Below are 13,827 nucleotides of genomic sequence, written 5' to 3'. Positions count from 1 at the left end.
TGCTGTGAGTACATTGCAAGCTCTCAGTGCTAGTGACCGAGTTTGACAGCTATATATCTTGGCCAAATGTGACAGTCAGGTCAGTTGGGGTCAGTCAGGTCAGTCGGGGTCAGTCGGGGCCAGTCAGTCTGTCAGGTCAGTCAGTCTGTCAGGTCAGTCGGGGTCAATTAGGTCAGTCGGGGTCAATCAGGTCAGTCAGTAGGTCAGGTTAGTTGGGGTCAGTCGGGGTCAGTCAGGTCAGTCAGTCTGTCAGGTCAGTCGGGTCAGTCGGGTCAGCCAGGTCAGTGATATTACAAAGAGAACACTAGACTGGCCCTCTGGGACCAGCAAGTATGAATGCTAACATGTATTGGATTTCTGGGTGTGTAGAACATTTTTTTTTAAAGGTGGGCTTGTGTGTTTCAGTGCAAAGAAAGATACAAGTTTATACCATTATGCTGCGTGAACCATAAATGCATCTATCAATTTAACACATTCTGAGCACGTGTCTGTGACACGCACATCGCTTCAGACTTTTTTTTATTAATTAATAGAATCCATCCATTTAAACTAGCTTCCAGAGATAAGTTTATCCTTTCTTAAGAATCGTTATGTCGTTTTTTGGTTTGGTGTTGCGTGACATTCTGAATGCCAAAAATGGGGGGGGGGGGGGGGGGGTATTCCCCGTGACGTCATCAAGCCAAGGTGATGCGAGGATGCAAGGAGTACACAATTCGACCTTGCTCCATAAAGATAACTATGCTGTACGTGCTCTTCAATTTGTCTCCTTTTTTAGCCTTGTGTGCGACTTCTTCAGTAGCTGAACCGGTATTAAAATAAATGGCAGGCCTAAAGAAACTGTTCAACATGTTAGCCTAGAACGGACTGTGAGGGCGCAAGTTATATAAAGTGCTGGTAAGGTGGTATAGGATACATCATTACTGCAGGTTCATCATACTGAGCAGACCTAGCGCAGCACCCGACTTGAGCCAAGTCTAATTATTCTGTGATATGAGCAACCGCTCAAGTTCAATCAACAGCCACTGTTAAATAAATTGATGAATACAAAACCACAAAGAAATCGCCACAACCATGACAGCCTCCAAACTTACCGATCACTTGGCACATCATCTCATTTGCACTTTGAACCACAGTCGAGTGTGTGTTCAGTGCCAACGCCCAAATGTGATCTGCAAAATAGCAATTTTGTGACACGAAACTGAATTCTAGTGTGAGGACCATTCGAAGTTGTTTCTCAAGCAAAACTGTGTTCGAGCCCTAACAATAATTCCCTGCAGGGATTTGAAAGAGGAAAATGGATGACATGGTTAAGCTTGATGTTGGCGGCTGCCTGTACATCACATCACGGTCGACTCTGACTCGCTACACGGACTCCATGCTGGCGGCCATGTTCAGCAGTGAACTCGACCCGTCTGTTCGTGACGCCAACGGGGCCTATGTCATCGACGGAGACGGGCCCATCTTCCGGCATGTCCTCAACTTCCTCCGACGGGGAAAGCTCAACCTTCCAGAGGACTTCAAGGAATGGGACCTGCTGGCTTCAGAGGCCGACTTCTACCAAATCGAAGCTTTGGTGGAGGCCGTGAAGGCGGAAAAGTGTCGGAGGGACACACCAGGAGACGCCAAGGAGACTTTGGAATACATAGAGATCCATGCCAGCGCTGACGTAGGATACACGTACACAGGAAGCAGGAGTACTCTACGGAGTATTCCTAAGCTCCTGCGTTTTTTCCGTGATTACATTAAGCCTGCTATCCTTAGAGAAGTTGATGGGCCTGACAGACAGATTACATGTACACTTGCCCTGCGACCTGTTCAAGATAGCAGGAGCGATTCACAAGCACGTAGTGTCAGCACGTTCGAAGTACGCGGCACTACCAACCAGACCAAATTAAAAGAGGACTTTGATTATCAAAAGGGGTCAATTTTGCGGGAGATAGAGGACCTTGGATTTGAAATGAAAACAGAGTTATACAGTTTTTTCCCTGATGATGATATAGCTAAGGATATCAGATGGACTTTCGCCCGGCGCGTTGGGCCCGGACTCAAGACCAACCTCCCCTTCCTTAAAACTTTGTTTAGCACTTGAACACAATCTTGCTATCACTTTGAAAACATGTTTAGATGCTAAACATTATGTGTCCAATTCCTAAACATCAATGTTCAATAGCTAAACACTATCCATCCTTACCCTAAACATGTTTAGTATTTAAACATGTTTACAAACTGATAGCAAGAAAGTGTTTAATTGCTAAACACAGTTTTTGCAGTGCACTGAAAAAAACTGTCATGTAAATGCACGTTGTTGGTATAGCATGACGCATTAGAACAGTGAAACCCTTCTTCTTTTAGAATTTTTATGTGACTTGGATGATGACACCAGGCGAGACTGCAAAGTTGTCGTGCGAACCCGGCACAGTTGAACTTGCCAGTCATTGGGAATTTTTCCCCAGAGACGAACGCTGAAATTTCGTTTTCAGGGAGATCTCTTATGGATTTCTTCAAGCTGGGAATTCGGAATTGAGATAGACCGGGCTGATGCCTAAAAGATTTCTACAGCCCGTCAAGACAAAACATGGACTTCTCACGAACACCCGATGGACAGAAACACTCCCTTTAAGAACTCTTGTTTTATACTGAAACAGATCGACTATCTAATACATGTGCCAGAATTCTTCGAATGAAAAAAAATATAGCTTGTATATTGTATATCATAATAAAGGAATACCATAGCATATGTTGAAATTACTTTTTAAAAATCATTTTCATTTTTTGGGCGATAGGTGCAGTGTTTCAAGGTTGAAGCTTGTGATTTTGTCGCACCAAAATGTAAATAATTGCACCAATTAAACATTTAGCTTAAACCACTTATAAACAATGTATATACCTCACAAGAGTAAGAATTTGGTAAATTCGTGACAACGCAAACCAATTTTCTGTATTTTCTGCGCTCAGAAGGGTTCAAATTAAGGTATATAGTTGTGGGTTGTTTGCGTACTTTAAATAAATCAAGATTTTACTTATCGGCCATTTAGATAGTTACGATACTTAGTTTTACCACAGCGCAATGTTTTCATCTCGTCGCAGTTTCGGTAACAAGCTTTGCAAAAGGTGTAAAAGAAATACTTTTAGTTTTAAGAGTTTGCCCTGTAACGAACCAGTTACCCACTAAAGTGTAGTATAACCACTAAAGTGTATATATGTTTATATCTGGGGTTTTTTTTTGAAGCTCATACATGACCATCGAGTACCGATTCTGTACCCGTATACTTGTACTATGCTTTTATTAACCAGAATCGTACGGCGTATACAATCACTTTCGTATGACCTTATTACTATTTTTAAGATCAGATATAGTCTTAGAGGTGTTTGCTATCGTATTTCCATTAGTTAACGTAAGTTAAAAATCTGTGCTTACCAGTTATATTTTTATCCTCTTAAGTTACATTATAAAAGAGCTGAGATGCAAAAGAGGATAGTCTAACAAGCTTTTTCTGAGAGCTTGCAAAAAGTCCGTCTTCAAAAATGATTAGTTCTAGTTTAAAGATTTTGATTTTATTTTCAAATCTTATTTTCGGAGGTTTTTAAAATACCGGCGGGTGATGGAAAGGTAACATTTTTGCCTGGTTAAAGTGGCGGTATGTCATTTTCTCAAGCTGATTTTTAAAAGTTATTGCATGGTTTTATCTTAATTGCAAATGGACTCTAAGAGGTTTACTTTAAGGAGTATGTGCTATACGTTATTGGTATTAAACAGAGTTATTTTAAAGTCATGTATACAAATTCGAGCCTCGCCATTTTCAACTCAGGCAGACAAAAGAGTGCATAAACAGGCCTAAAGTCCTATAACATTCTGCGTGAACATCTGTACACATTCATTATATATTAATAAGGTGACGACTGTAGTTTTAACACTTCTAGATTTGTTGTGCTTGAAGCGTGCGAGTTCTATATAACATACGATTTGTATGGAATTTCATGGTTTATTGTTATCGTGGTGTTGCGTGCTTGTCGATTGCAAGGACTGGGTTGGTTTTTTTGTTACCCATGACGTCATGGAGTCTAGCTCTATAAGCCACACCCACTCTTGCTATTTGTGTATACATACCTCGGGTACAGAGCTTGTGACCGAGTTTGGCACAGGTATCATGGTCGCATGTGGCAGTCGTGGATGAGCCGGGGGGTCAGTCGGGGGGGGGGGGATTCGGGGAGTCAGTCAGTCACTGAGATACCACAACACTAGGCTGGCCCTCTGGGACCAGCAAGTATGGGATGCTAAAATGCATTTAGAGATTTCTGGGTGTGTAAGACAATTAAAAGGGAATTGTGTCCTTGTGCATAAGTCGAAGGAACACACCTGGACGTTTCTCCGACATTTTCTATTTTCAGTGCAAAGAAAGATACACATCTACCACTATTTAGATGGAACAAAAAACTAGCAATAATTATTACGCATGCTAAATCGTACATTGCTTCATTTTTTTCAAATCTAATACCTCCCAAAAACTTTATTTTTTTTATCGGCGGAATATGGTGTTTTGCTAGTCTGGTTCCCAGACCAAAAGATTCTGACTATTCCTGTTGAATCTTAGGCCAGGTAGCCTCCGGTAAAACATTGTATTACAATTTACGTCACGTGACTAAAACGGGAGGAATTCCTCCTTTTTCCGAAAATGTCCGAAGTTTGCCTAGTTCATTTTGTCGACAATCGGATTGCGGCCGAGTATTTCCGAGTATAATATAGGTTCAATTAACTGCTAATTGCTTATTAAAAACTTTTTAAAATTAGTTGATAATTAATATTCATTGCTTTCATTAAGAAAACTTGAAATTCAACGACGGTTTTGTGCATCAAGTATACTCGGATCGTATGGGCGAACTTTTTGCAGCGTCATGAACTATTTTGAATTTGACGACCGTTACCGAGATTTATCAAAACTCGGTCTTAATTCGGCTCCGCCTGCTGGGAATTCGGAATTGAGATGGACCGGGCTGATGCCAAAAACTGAGATTTCTACAGCCCGTCAAGACAAAACATGGACTTCTCACGAACACCCGATGGACAGAAACACTCCCTTTGAGAACTCTTATTTTATACTGAAACAGATCGACTATCTTATACATGTACCAGAATTTTTCGAATGAAAGAAAATATAGCTTGTATATTGTATATCATAAAAAAAGGAATACCATAGCATATGTTGAAATTACTTTTTAAAAATCATTTTCATTTTTGGGGCGATAGGTGCAGTGTTTCAAGGTGCCAAGTTTTGAAGATTCCAGATCAACATATGTCAATGTTATCTTAGACAAATATCAAATTATATTATCATAACTGTATGATATTACGAAGCAAGTGATTTCTTTACAAATTTGATCAGAACATTGAAAGCTATAAGTGATCAACCGAAATCGGAAACGAAGCCGAGTTTGAAAAAGGGCCGTCAATGTCGTCATGTTTATTTTTAGCCACGGAGGCTGCCTGACCTACAATTTAGACGTGAGCGTCGGGAATAAATGTCAGGTCTGGAACCCAGACTAGTGTTTTGCGTGACTGTCGATTGCAAGGATCGGGGGTTTCCCCATGACGTCATAGAGCCAAGCTCAGGTGATGCGAGGAATGTTGCTCGTAACAAATTTCGACTTTTCTCCATAATGATATGCTGTACGTGCTCTTCGATTTGCCTCTTTTTAACTTTGCATGTGATTTCTTCAGTAGCCGCACTGATATTAAAATAGATCGCAGGCCAACAGAAACAGTACTGTTCAACATGTTGGCCTGGTTTGATGCTCATTCAGCTAATTTCGGCACGTCATCTCATTTGCACTTTGAATCATAGTCGAGTGTATGTGTGCACAGCCAACGCACGATGTTATCTTCAAAATATAGGAACTATTTTGCAATTCATGGGACTGCATGCATGTTTAAAAGTGTGAGGACCACTCGACGTTGTTGATCAAGCAAAATTGTTTTCGAGCCCTGTCCCCAAGAATACTGCTCTGCAGAGCTTCGGAACAGGAGAATGGATGACATTGTCAAGCTTGATGTTGGCGGGTGCTTGTACACGACATCACGGTCGACTCTGACTCGCTACCCGGACTCCATGCTGGCTGCCATGTTCAGCGGTGAACTCGACCCGTCTGTTCGTGACGCCAACGGGGCTTATGTCATGGACAGGGACGGGCCCATCTTCCGTCACGTACTGAATTTCCTCAGACAGGGCAAGCTGATTCTACCGGAGGACTTCAAGGAGTGGGACCTGCTGGCCTCAGAGGCCGATTTCTTCCAAATCCCACACCTGGTAGCGGCAGTGTCTTCGCGTAAGGAGGTGGAGGACAACCCAAAAATGGAATATGTGGAATTCACAGAACAAGATAACAAGAGTTGCAAATACCGGGGCAGTTGGGAAACTTTAGAGCAACTACCACGTGAGTTTCTTGCTGTATTTGAAGCGGACTATAGCTTTTGCAGGTTTGCACAACGGTTACGATCCCTCGAAGATATGCGTTCTTATGTGCAAAGGTTTGGGGTGATCTTGGGATACTGGGGTGCCTGCTCAATTCAGTCGTCGGATTTTGTTAGAAATAGCAGACGACCCGAGTTTGACCCACCAAATTGGATGGAGGTATTTCAACGACTCTCCGAACTTGGTTTTCAGTTGTTGAGCCCAACGTCCGCGCCCGGAAAGGACAAGTGGCTGTTTGGTAGAAAGACCTAAATCTTTAATGACAAAAAATTGCCGCTTTCCCTGAGAACTAGATAAAAACAAAAGTGAGCTGATAAAAAACAAAAGCTTTGCAGATTATTTTTAAATATTGGATGAAAAAAAAATCGCGACTCAAGCATCAAGATATAACTTTTGAAAATTTTATAAATAGAAATTGAAGTATGCTTTTCTTGTACAACGCTCGCATTTGGCGTTAATTAAGTAGGCCTACATCGCCATTAAAATACCAAAAACAAAGTCCTAAAGCTATATCAAGCAGATTACAATGTAACAATTACAATGTTTTTGTTTTAACAGGTTTTAATGTTCAATGTTGAACTTGCAGTCAGCTATGCATCAACTTAAGTACGCTTTGTGTTGGCAAATCAGACCGCTAAGATTGAGGAGTGTAGATGTCTATTAACTTGATTTTTTTTTTCACTTCTTGTTATTTCAATTTGGATAAAGGTCACATTTAAATATTAAATACACTTCCTTTATCGTTATAGGGATGTTCCATGGGGAAAATGTCAATATTATCGTAAATGACGTTTAAAGAACCAAACGATATCTTGTTTATTTGTTAATTCTTCAGAACAAGCCTTTGCTTTTCAGGTTTGTAAAGTATAGTATAGGGTGAATAAAAAAAAAAGCGGAACCGAAACCCAAAGAAATATATATCATATTTAAATATTTTTAGGTAGCACCAAAAATGATTGACTGGTAGGCCAATGAACTACTTGTAAATGAAAAAAAATACTTCAATTGCTCAATCCATTCAAATTATACCACCATTTCAACAAAATGACCCTAAAATCTATTTCGTCCAAAATGTGATTTCAAGAAGTGTCGTATACTATACAATCTCCTTCAAACATCACCAGCGATAAAGCGTCACTTTTAAAAGTTAAAACAAATATTCCACAAAGTCCCTGTGAAAGCCGTCTTTAAAAAGCTGGATTTTATAAATCCTATTGTTAGCCAAAGCAGGGTTGTCAAAATGATATTGTGTGCTACAGTTGTTGAAACAAGTATTCTGTGTCATTTTCTTTGTTGTACATATTTGATTAGATTAGATTAGATTTCTTTGTATTTGGGTTCCGCTTTTTTTGACTCGCTCTTATGAGTAAATATCCTGTAAGATGCATTTACATTAGCGCTTGAATTATTAGTATCAATGTCCACCCTATTTGTTTTCTCCAATTATAACAGCCTCGTCCCCACGATCTCCTGTAGGTGTACAATTATTTTTCATTTGTTTTTCAATAAATGTATGTATTAATTCATGTTAAAGGGGATTCCTACTCAACAAGCTCCGCTTTTTGGGGATCCCCTTCCATTATCTCTAATTTGAATATAATGAGCTCAAAGTGTAAAACCAGTATCAATTCCTAAATATCTAAAGCTGCATTTATGTATTTATGCCTTGTCAGGTAATGAAATGAGATGTGGTAAAAATAATAAAGAATGAAAGAATGACAGAATGAATTGGTTCCATATTTCAATAGGGGGCGCTGTTCAAATTCGACGATTATTAGCACTATATTAGTACAGAATGGTGTACCGTATTTTGAACAGGCTGACATTATACCAGTATAAATTTATTTTGGATGTCACAGCAAAGGGGGGTCTTCGACTTATTTTTTAGGGAATTTGTATGGAAAACTTTTTTTTTTGACAGAGCGGGGGGGGGGGTCCCCCGTAACCCCCCCCCCCCCCGGATCCGCGTCTGGGTTGAACTTTGAACCAGGACGTCTGTGTTGCGTTGATACTGAACTGCCAATGCAAGGTGCGGTACATGCACTGGGTGGATCACTGGGTGGGTGCACTTTCTCACGCCTTTAAGCAGCTTATTCCTGTGAGTTCTTCTGACTAGAATCAGAGACATGGATGACGTTATCCAGCTCAATGTTGGCGGCTGCCTGTACACCACGACGCGATCGACTATGAATCGCTACCCGGAGTCCATGCTGTGTCTCATGTCCAAAGGAGAGCTCGCAACGCCTGTTCCTGTTGTCAACGGGGCCTATGTCTTGGACAGGGACGGGCCTATCTTCCGTCACGTATTGAATTTCTACAGACATGGCAAGCTGATCCTACCGAAGGACTTCAAGGAGTGGGAGCTGCTGGCCTCAGAGGTCAGTTACTACGGAGTTCCGTATTTGGTGGCTGCATTGAATGCTGCAAAGCCTTAGATGGTCGGATCAGAAGAATTCATACCAGTTATCTGTAGTTCCTGAGCTGAGATTCCTAAGCTTTTACCCCAGACGTGCATGTTACCTACACAGTTAATACCCCAAGTGGCACCGACAAGTTTCTTCGTAAGTTTGAAGAAGAAGTCATAATCCAAGAGATTAAAAAGCTTGGATTCCAAGCAGAGAAACAGTCCCGTACGAAAAACGCCAAAACCATGCACGTCGAGGAACGGGGCTGGACATATTTCCGGCGCATCAGTGGATAAATATGGATTGTTACTCGAACGTTGGTCGCAGTAAAACTCTCCTGCTTCTCCAGTTTTCCCCCTGCCTAACTGCCTTGCATCTTGAAAAAGAAGTGAACAAACATAATCATGTTCGTTTGGAAATCTAGAGATACTCGCGGGAGGGATATTATGGCCGGCACTGCTCAAACTTTTGTTGGAAAAATTGAAGATAAAATGGACTAAGTCTTCCGATGAAGTACTCTCGATCAGGCCAAGAAAAATATTTCTGCTTTCGATTAAATGGCATTTGAAAATGGGCATGTAGGTAGGGATTTTTTGGCATTTTTTTTGTGTTGATCATAATTTAGGTGTCTATATGTAGTTAAAGGTAAAAGATAGTAATTGATGTTTTTATGCCTGTTTTTCCCTTTCATTCCCCTCCCCCGAAAAAAAAAACAATTTAGGGTAGGGGCTGTCAAAATATGTTAGGTAGGGTAACCGGAAGCAGACCTGTTTTTTTTTTTGCCTCACCTAAGCAAATAATATTGACAAACTTTAAAAATCCTTCAAATTTCCAAGAACAGGATGCTTCAAGGGAAAGGCGATCTAGCCTGCAAACCAGCCTCTTCATTGACTCTTAGCAGCAACTGATATAAATGTAACCCTGAACTTGAACATATCTATCGAAATAGACAATTTACTGCAAATCGAATGTCAGCATTTTCTACGTTTTTGAATCTCTGTTTTCAGTGTTTTGTATCGAGGTTGCTTTTTTTTTTATAAGGCATGTAATGCTATGTATAATGCTTTTTCTTATGGCCATTTAGATAGTTTAGGTGCATGCTCAGTGTATATTGCTACATATTATCGGTTTGAATTACAAGCAAAAGTCATACATTTTTGAAATAGCTTGAAAGATTGTCACATATTAGACCATTTACCCATTAAAGTGTAAAAGTATATATCGAGCAATTCTCATCTACATGTATATTATGTAACCTTTTTGAAGCTCATAACCATCAATGTTTAGTTGCTTTATCTTTATTTTGACTATTATTTGCCAGATTTTTGTTAAAAGTATTTAGAGTTTGTCTTTTCTCTAACAACAATTATAGCGTATTACTTTTCGTGTGACCTTAAACATGTTTAGTTTTAATATCACATAATTAGTCTTTAAGATGTTTATTATTGCATTTCTATAATATTTCACTTGAGTAAAATCATTATATGCTTACCAGTTTTAAAAAAGTTTTCCTGAACTTTCGTCATGGTAGAGTCGAGATCGAGATGCAAAAATCAGATCTGAGCCGCTTTTCCAAGAGCTAAGCAAATTCCATTTTCAAAAATGAACAGTTTTGGTTTAACAATTTCAATTTACTTTCAATCCACTTTTTATAAGTTTTTCAAATACCGTGTGAATGATGAATATAAAGTTCAAATGGCGGTAGTTGTTTTTGAAGTTTGAAAACTCATTGAATGATTCTATCTAATTTTGCATCAGGAGTCTGATATCCGAAGAGGTTTTCTTTTAGGAATGCGTGTTACAAGTTATTGGTGTTATATTAGAAAAGGAGTATTTTAAACTTCGGGCTGTAATGTTAATAAGTTGTAATGTTAATAAGTTGATGATTGCAGTTTTAGGGTGTGTAGATTTGTTATGCTTCAGAATTTCACAATAGCAAAGCAAAATCTATAAAATAAAAGCTTTCAGCAGTCAGCTAGCCGAAAAAATATGCTTTATATTGAATTGTATATAATTTATGGTTGATTGTTATCATGGTGCTGCGTGCTTGCCGATTGCAAGGATTGGAGATTTTTTCCCAATGACGTCACAGAGTCAGCTCTTGAATAAGTCCCGCCCACTCTTGCTTTGTGTGCATATTTTGCCCAGAGCTTCAGTGACCGAATGGACCGATCCAGTAAGCTCCGCCCAGTGCGCACGTGGGCAAATTAACATGTGCTCCTCTCCAATGCCACGCTGCATGTTCCTTCCGCGCGCATCATATGCGCGTGCACCACTGATCTCTATATAAAGACTGGATAGCGGATATGCATACAACATTCACACAGTAGACTTTGCATATTGACCAATTCGCCCCCGGTCTCACGAAGATGGCCGCGCATATTACGAACGTTCTACGCGTAAATACGCGCGCGTTGTATCAACAGTTGACGCGCATTTTGGTCACGTACACATATTATGATGTTCTACAAGGAACACATTTCCGTAGTGATTATTATTTCAAAAACGCCGAAAAAGTGATCTGCGGCATTATAAAAGTAACCACTACGTTAGAAAAATTGTAGTAAACCTTGGTCAGTTGGTCAGTGGTGGTGGCCAAAATATAAGTCAAGTGAGCCGCGACGTTACAAAAGAAATCAAGCTGTCTATAAAGACGGCAACTTGTCCTTTGTAGATCACCAGCCGGTCTCACCAATATGGCGTCAAATTCGTACATTGTGCGGCTCTTTATTAGCTATCCAGTCTTTATATAGAGATCAGTGGCGTGCACGCATGTCGGACTTTAGTACACGCACGTCGGACATAAATCACGGCTGTGATTGGTCAGAACACCATGGGGCGGTGCTAACTGGATCGGTCCATTATTTGACAGAGGTATACAGTCGTCACCTGACTAAGAGTCGTGATCTGATTGGTGATTTTTGGGGAGGGGGAATCAATGAGTGTTATCGTGCTGCTGTGAAAATTACTAGTGCATGTGCAATTTACTAGTGCATGGGCGGTCAACACAAAGAAAAGATTTCTATCACTTTATGTGTCTGAAAAATATTGATAGAATTTTATCCCGACCTGACATTTCCTGAAGGGGGGGGGGGGGGGTTAAAGGATATGGGTGGTAATTAGGATAGAGAATTGTATTATACTTTAGTCCATGAATCCAAACCCGAATATTGTTTTCCAAGCTAAGCGATCTTCTGGGATTTTTAAGACAGTTTTAGCTGGTTCGAAAAAATAATTGCCTACTGCCCAGATAATGAGCCACTGACTGAGTTACCGAGTATAAACCACGAGAACGGTCTAGCAATCGAAATGTCTGGTCCGTCTAGTGCATGATATGCAGTCTTGTGTTTCCATGAGGATCATAAAGGGAGGGACAAATTATTTTGATGTTCGAAAAAAACCAACTATTTCCCACTTTCATCGCTTAAAACGGATTGTATTTTTCTGAGGTGAAGTTTTGCAAAAAGGGAAAACTATTTTGTTTGTGAAAGAGAAGAGATTTTACATGAGCCCGCAAGAGGGCGCTGTTAATTTTCCTTGAACAAGGTTTGACGATGGTTTGGCATTATTGTACACTACTAACGCAGTGATAAACGATTATGATGTCGATGATGACCGTACGTCTCCGCGCAGTGTACTGTCACATATATGGACACACTATGCAGATGATATGACAAACATCAGCGATAATTGGGCAATTTCAGTGTCTTTGCTGTAGTACTATGGACGAAGTGATCAATCTGAACGTGGGAGGGAGCCTGTACACCACATCGCTATCGACGCTGACCCGCTACCCGGACTCCATGCTCGGCGCCATGTTCAGCGGCCGCATCCAGTCCGCCCGCGACGCGCACGGCAACTACGTGATCGACGGCGACGGCCCGCTCTTCCGACACGTCTTCAACTTCCTCCGCCGCTCCACCCTGACCTTACCGGACGACTTCCGGGAGATCGACCTGCTGGCCGCCGAGGCGGACTTCTACCAGATCCAGGAGCTGATCCAGGCCGTGAGGTGCCTACGTGAGGACCGGGAGGCACATGGGGAGGAGGCCAGGCAGCAGGAGGAGCGCATCCCGGAGATGGAGTACGTGGAGGTCGAGTTCGAGTGCGCCTCGGGGCAGTGGATCGTCTTCGGCAGCGCAGAGGTGCTGAAACGCATCCCCGTGATTCAGGAGTCCTTCAAGGACGGACACACCTTTAAGAACCGCCTGACCCGGTCGGAGGAGTACGGCCTGAACCTGCCGCGGGGCCAGCCCGTCAACAGGGTCCGCCTGTTCCGCGAGACCTCCAGGATCGGCTTCGGGTTAATGTGCACGTCTTCGAGCGGCGGGGATGAGCGGTCAACCGACAGATGGGTCTTCGCTAGCTCGAGAGGTCAAAGGATAACCGCAATAAAAATAGAGTTACAAGCTTCCGTAGAATTTGAATCACAAAGTACCATAATCCTGGAATGGAGTCTAGTCTTCAAAATTCTCTTCATCATTCCAAATAGAGGACATGTATTTATTTTTGAAATATCTCAATGATTATCTACGGGTAAAAATTCCATAGAACCCAATTCTCTGCGTATACGTCCGAGCACATGTCGTGCCGTTACAGAACCTTAGTTTGGTCTGTAAATTGTAATCTTCGCATTATAGATGTTACATTATTATTAGTGATGTATATATCAATTCACTTTTCCAACAGCAGAAGTGTGTGACATCTGAATTTACGAAATTGCCCGTATTCGTTCAGTACATCATGATACAAGCCTATAGCCTACAGATGATGAAACACTATATAAATCGGAGTTTGGATTGGTTAATCTTGAATAAAACGATCCTTTTCACAGATTGAAGTATAGTATACCGCACACATACCTGAGGCAATTCCAACCAGATTGTTCTCATTACCTTCTTACAACACCAATATCCGTCATTGATGCATTTCGATTGTTTAGTTACGAAATAAAA

General features: G+C 41.1%; 1 protein-coding gene across 1 annotated transcript; it reads left to right on the top strand.

Moving 5' to 3' along the window:
* The first annotated feature begins 1,275 nt into the window (after positions 1–1,275).
* LOC119725020 lies at positions 1,276–13,419 on the top strand. Its single transcript, XM_038196384.1, has 5 exons — positions 1,276–2,087; positions 4,593–4,607; positions 5,992–6,472; positions 8,584–8,845; positions 12,550–13,419. Exons 1-5 carry the CDS (start codon positions 1,295–1,297, stop codon positions 13,396–13,398), a joined length of 2,400 nt encoding a protein of 799 aa, XP_038052312.1. The 5' UTR covers positions 1,276–1,294; the 3' UTR covers positions 13,399–13,419.
* The last annotated feature ends 408 nt before the right edge of the window (positions 13,420–13,827 follow it).

This window comes from Patiria miniata, unplaced genomic scaffold (genome assembly GCF_015706575.1).
Source record: "Patiria miniata isolate m_02_andy unplaced genomic scaffold, ASM1570657v1 HiC_scaffold_18, whole genome shotgun sequence".
Lineage (NCBI taxonomy): Eukaryota > Metazoa > Echinodermata > Asteroidea > Valvatida > Asterinidae > Patiria > Patiria miniata.
This window is presented reverse-complemented; position numbering and strand designations above follow the sequence as displayed.

Coding starts and splice junctions, on each gene's coding strand:
- LOC119725020 (XM_038196384.1), top strand. CDS start 1,295: ATGGATGACATGGTTAAGCTTGATGTTGGCGGCTGCCTGTACATCACA. Junction 6,473..8,583: donor GCGGACTATAGCTTTTGCAG/GTTTGCACAACG, acceptor TCTTCTGACTAG/AATCAGAGACATGGATGACG. Junction 8,846..12,549: donor GGGAGCTGCTGGCCTCAGAG/GTCAGTTACTAC, acceptor ATGATATGACAA/ACATCAGCGATAATTGGGCA.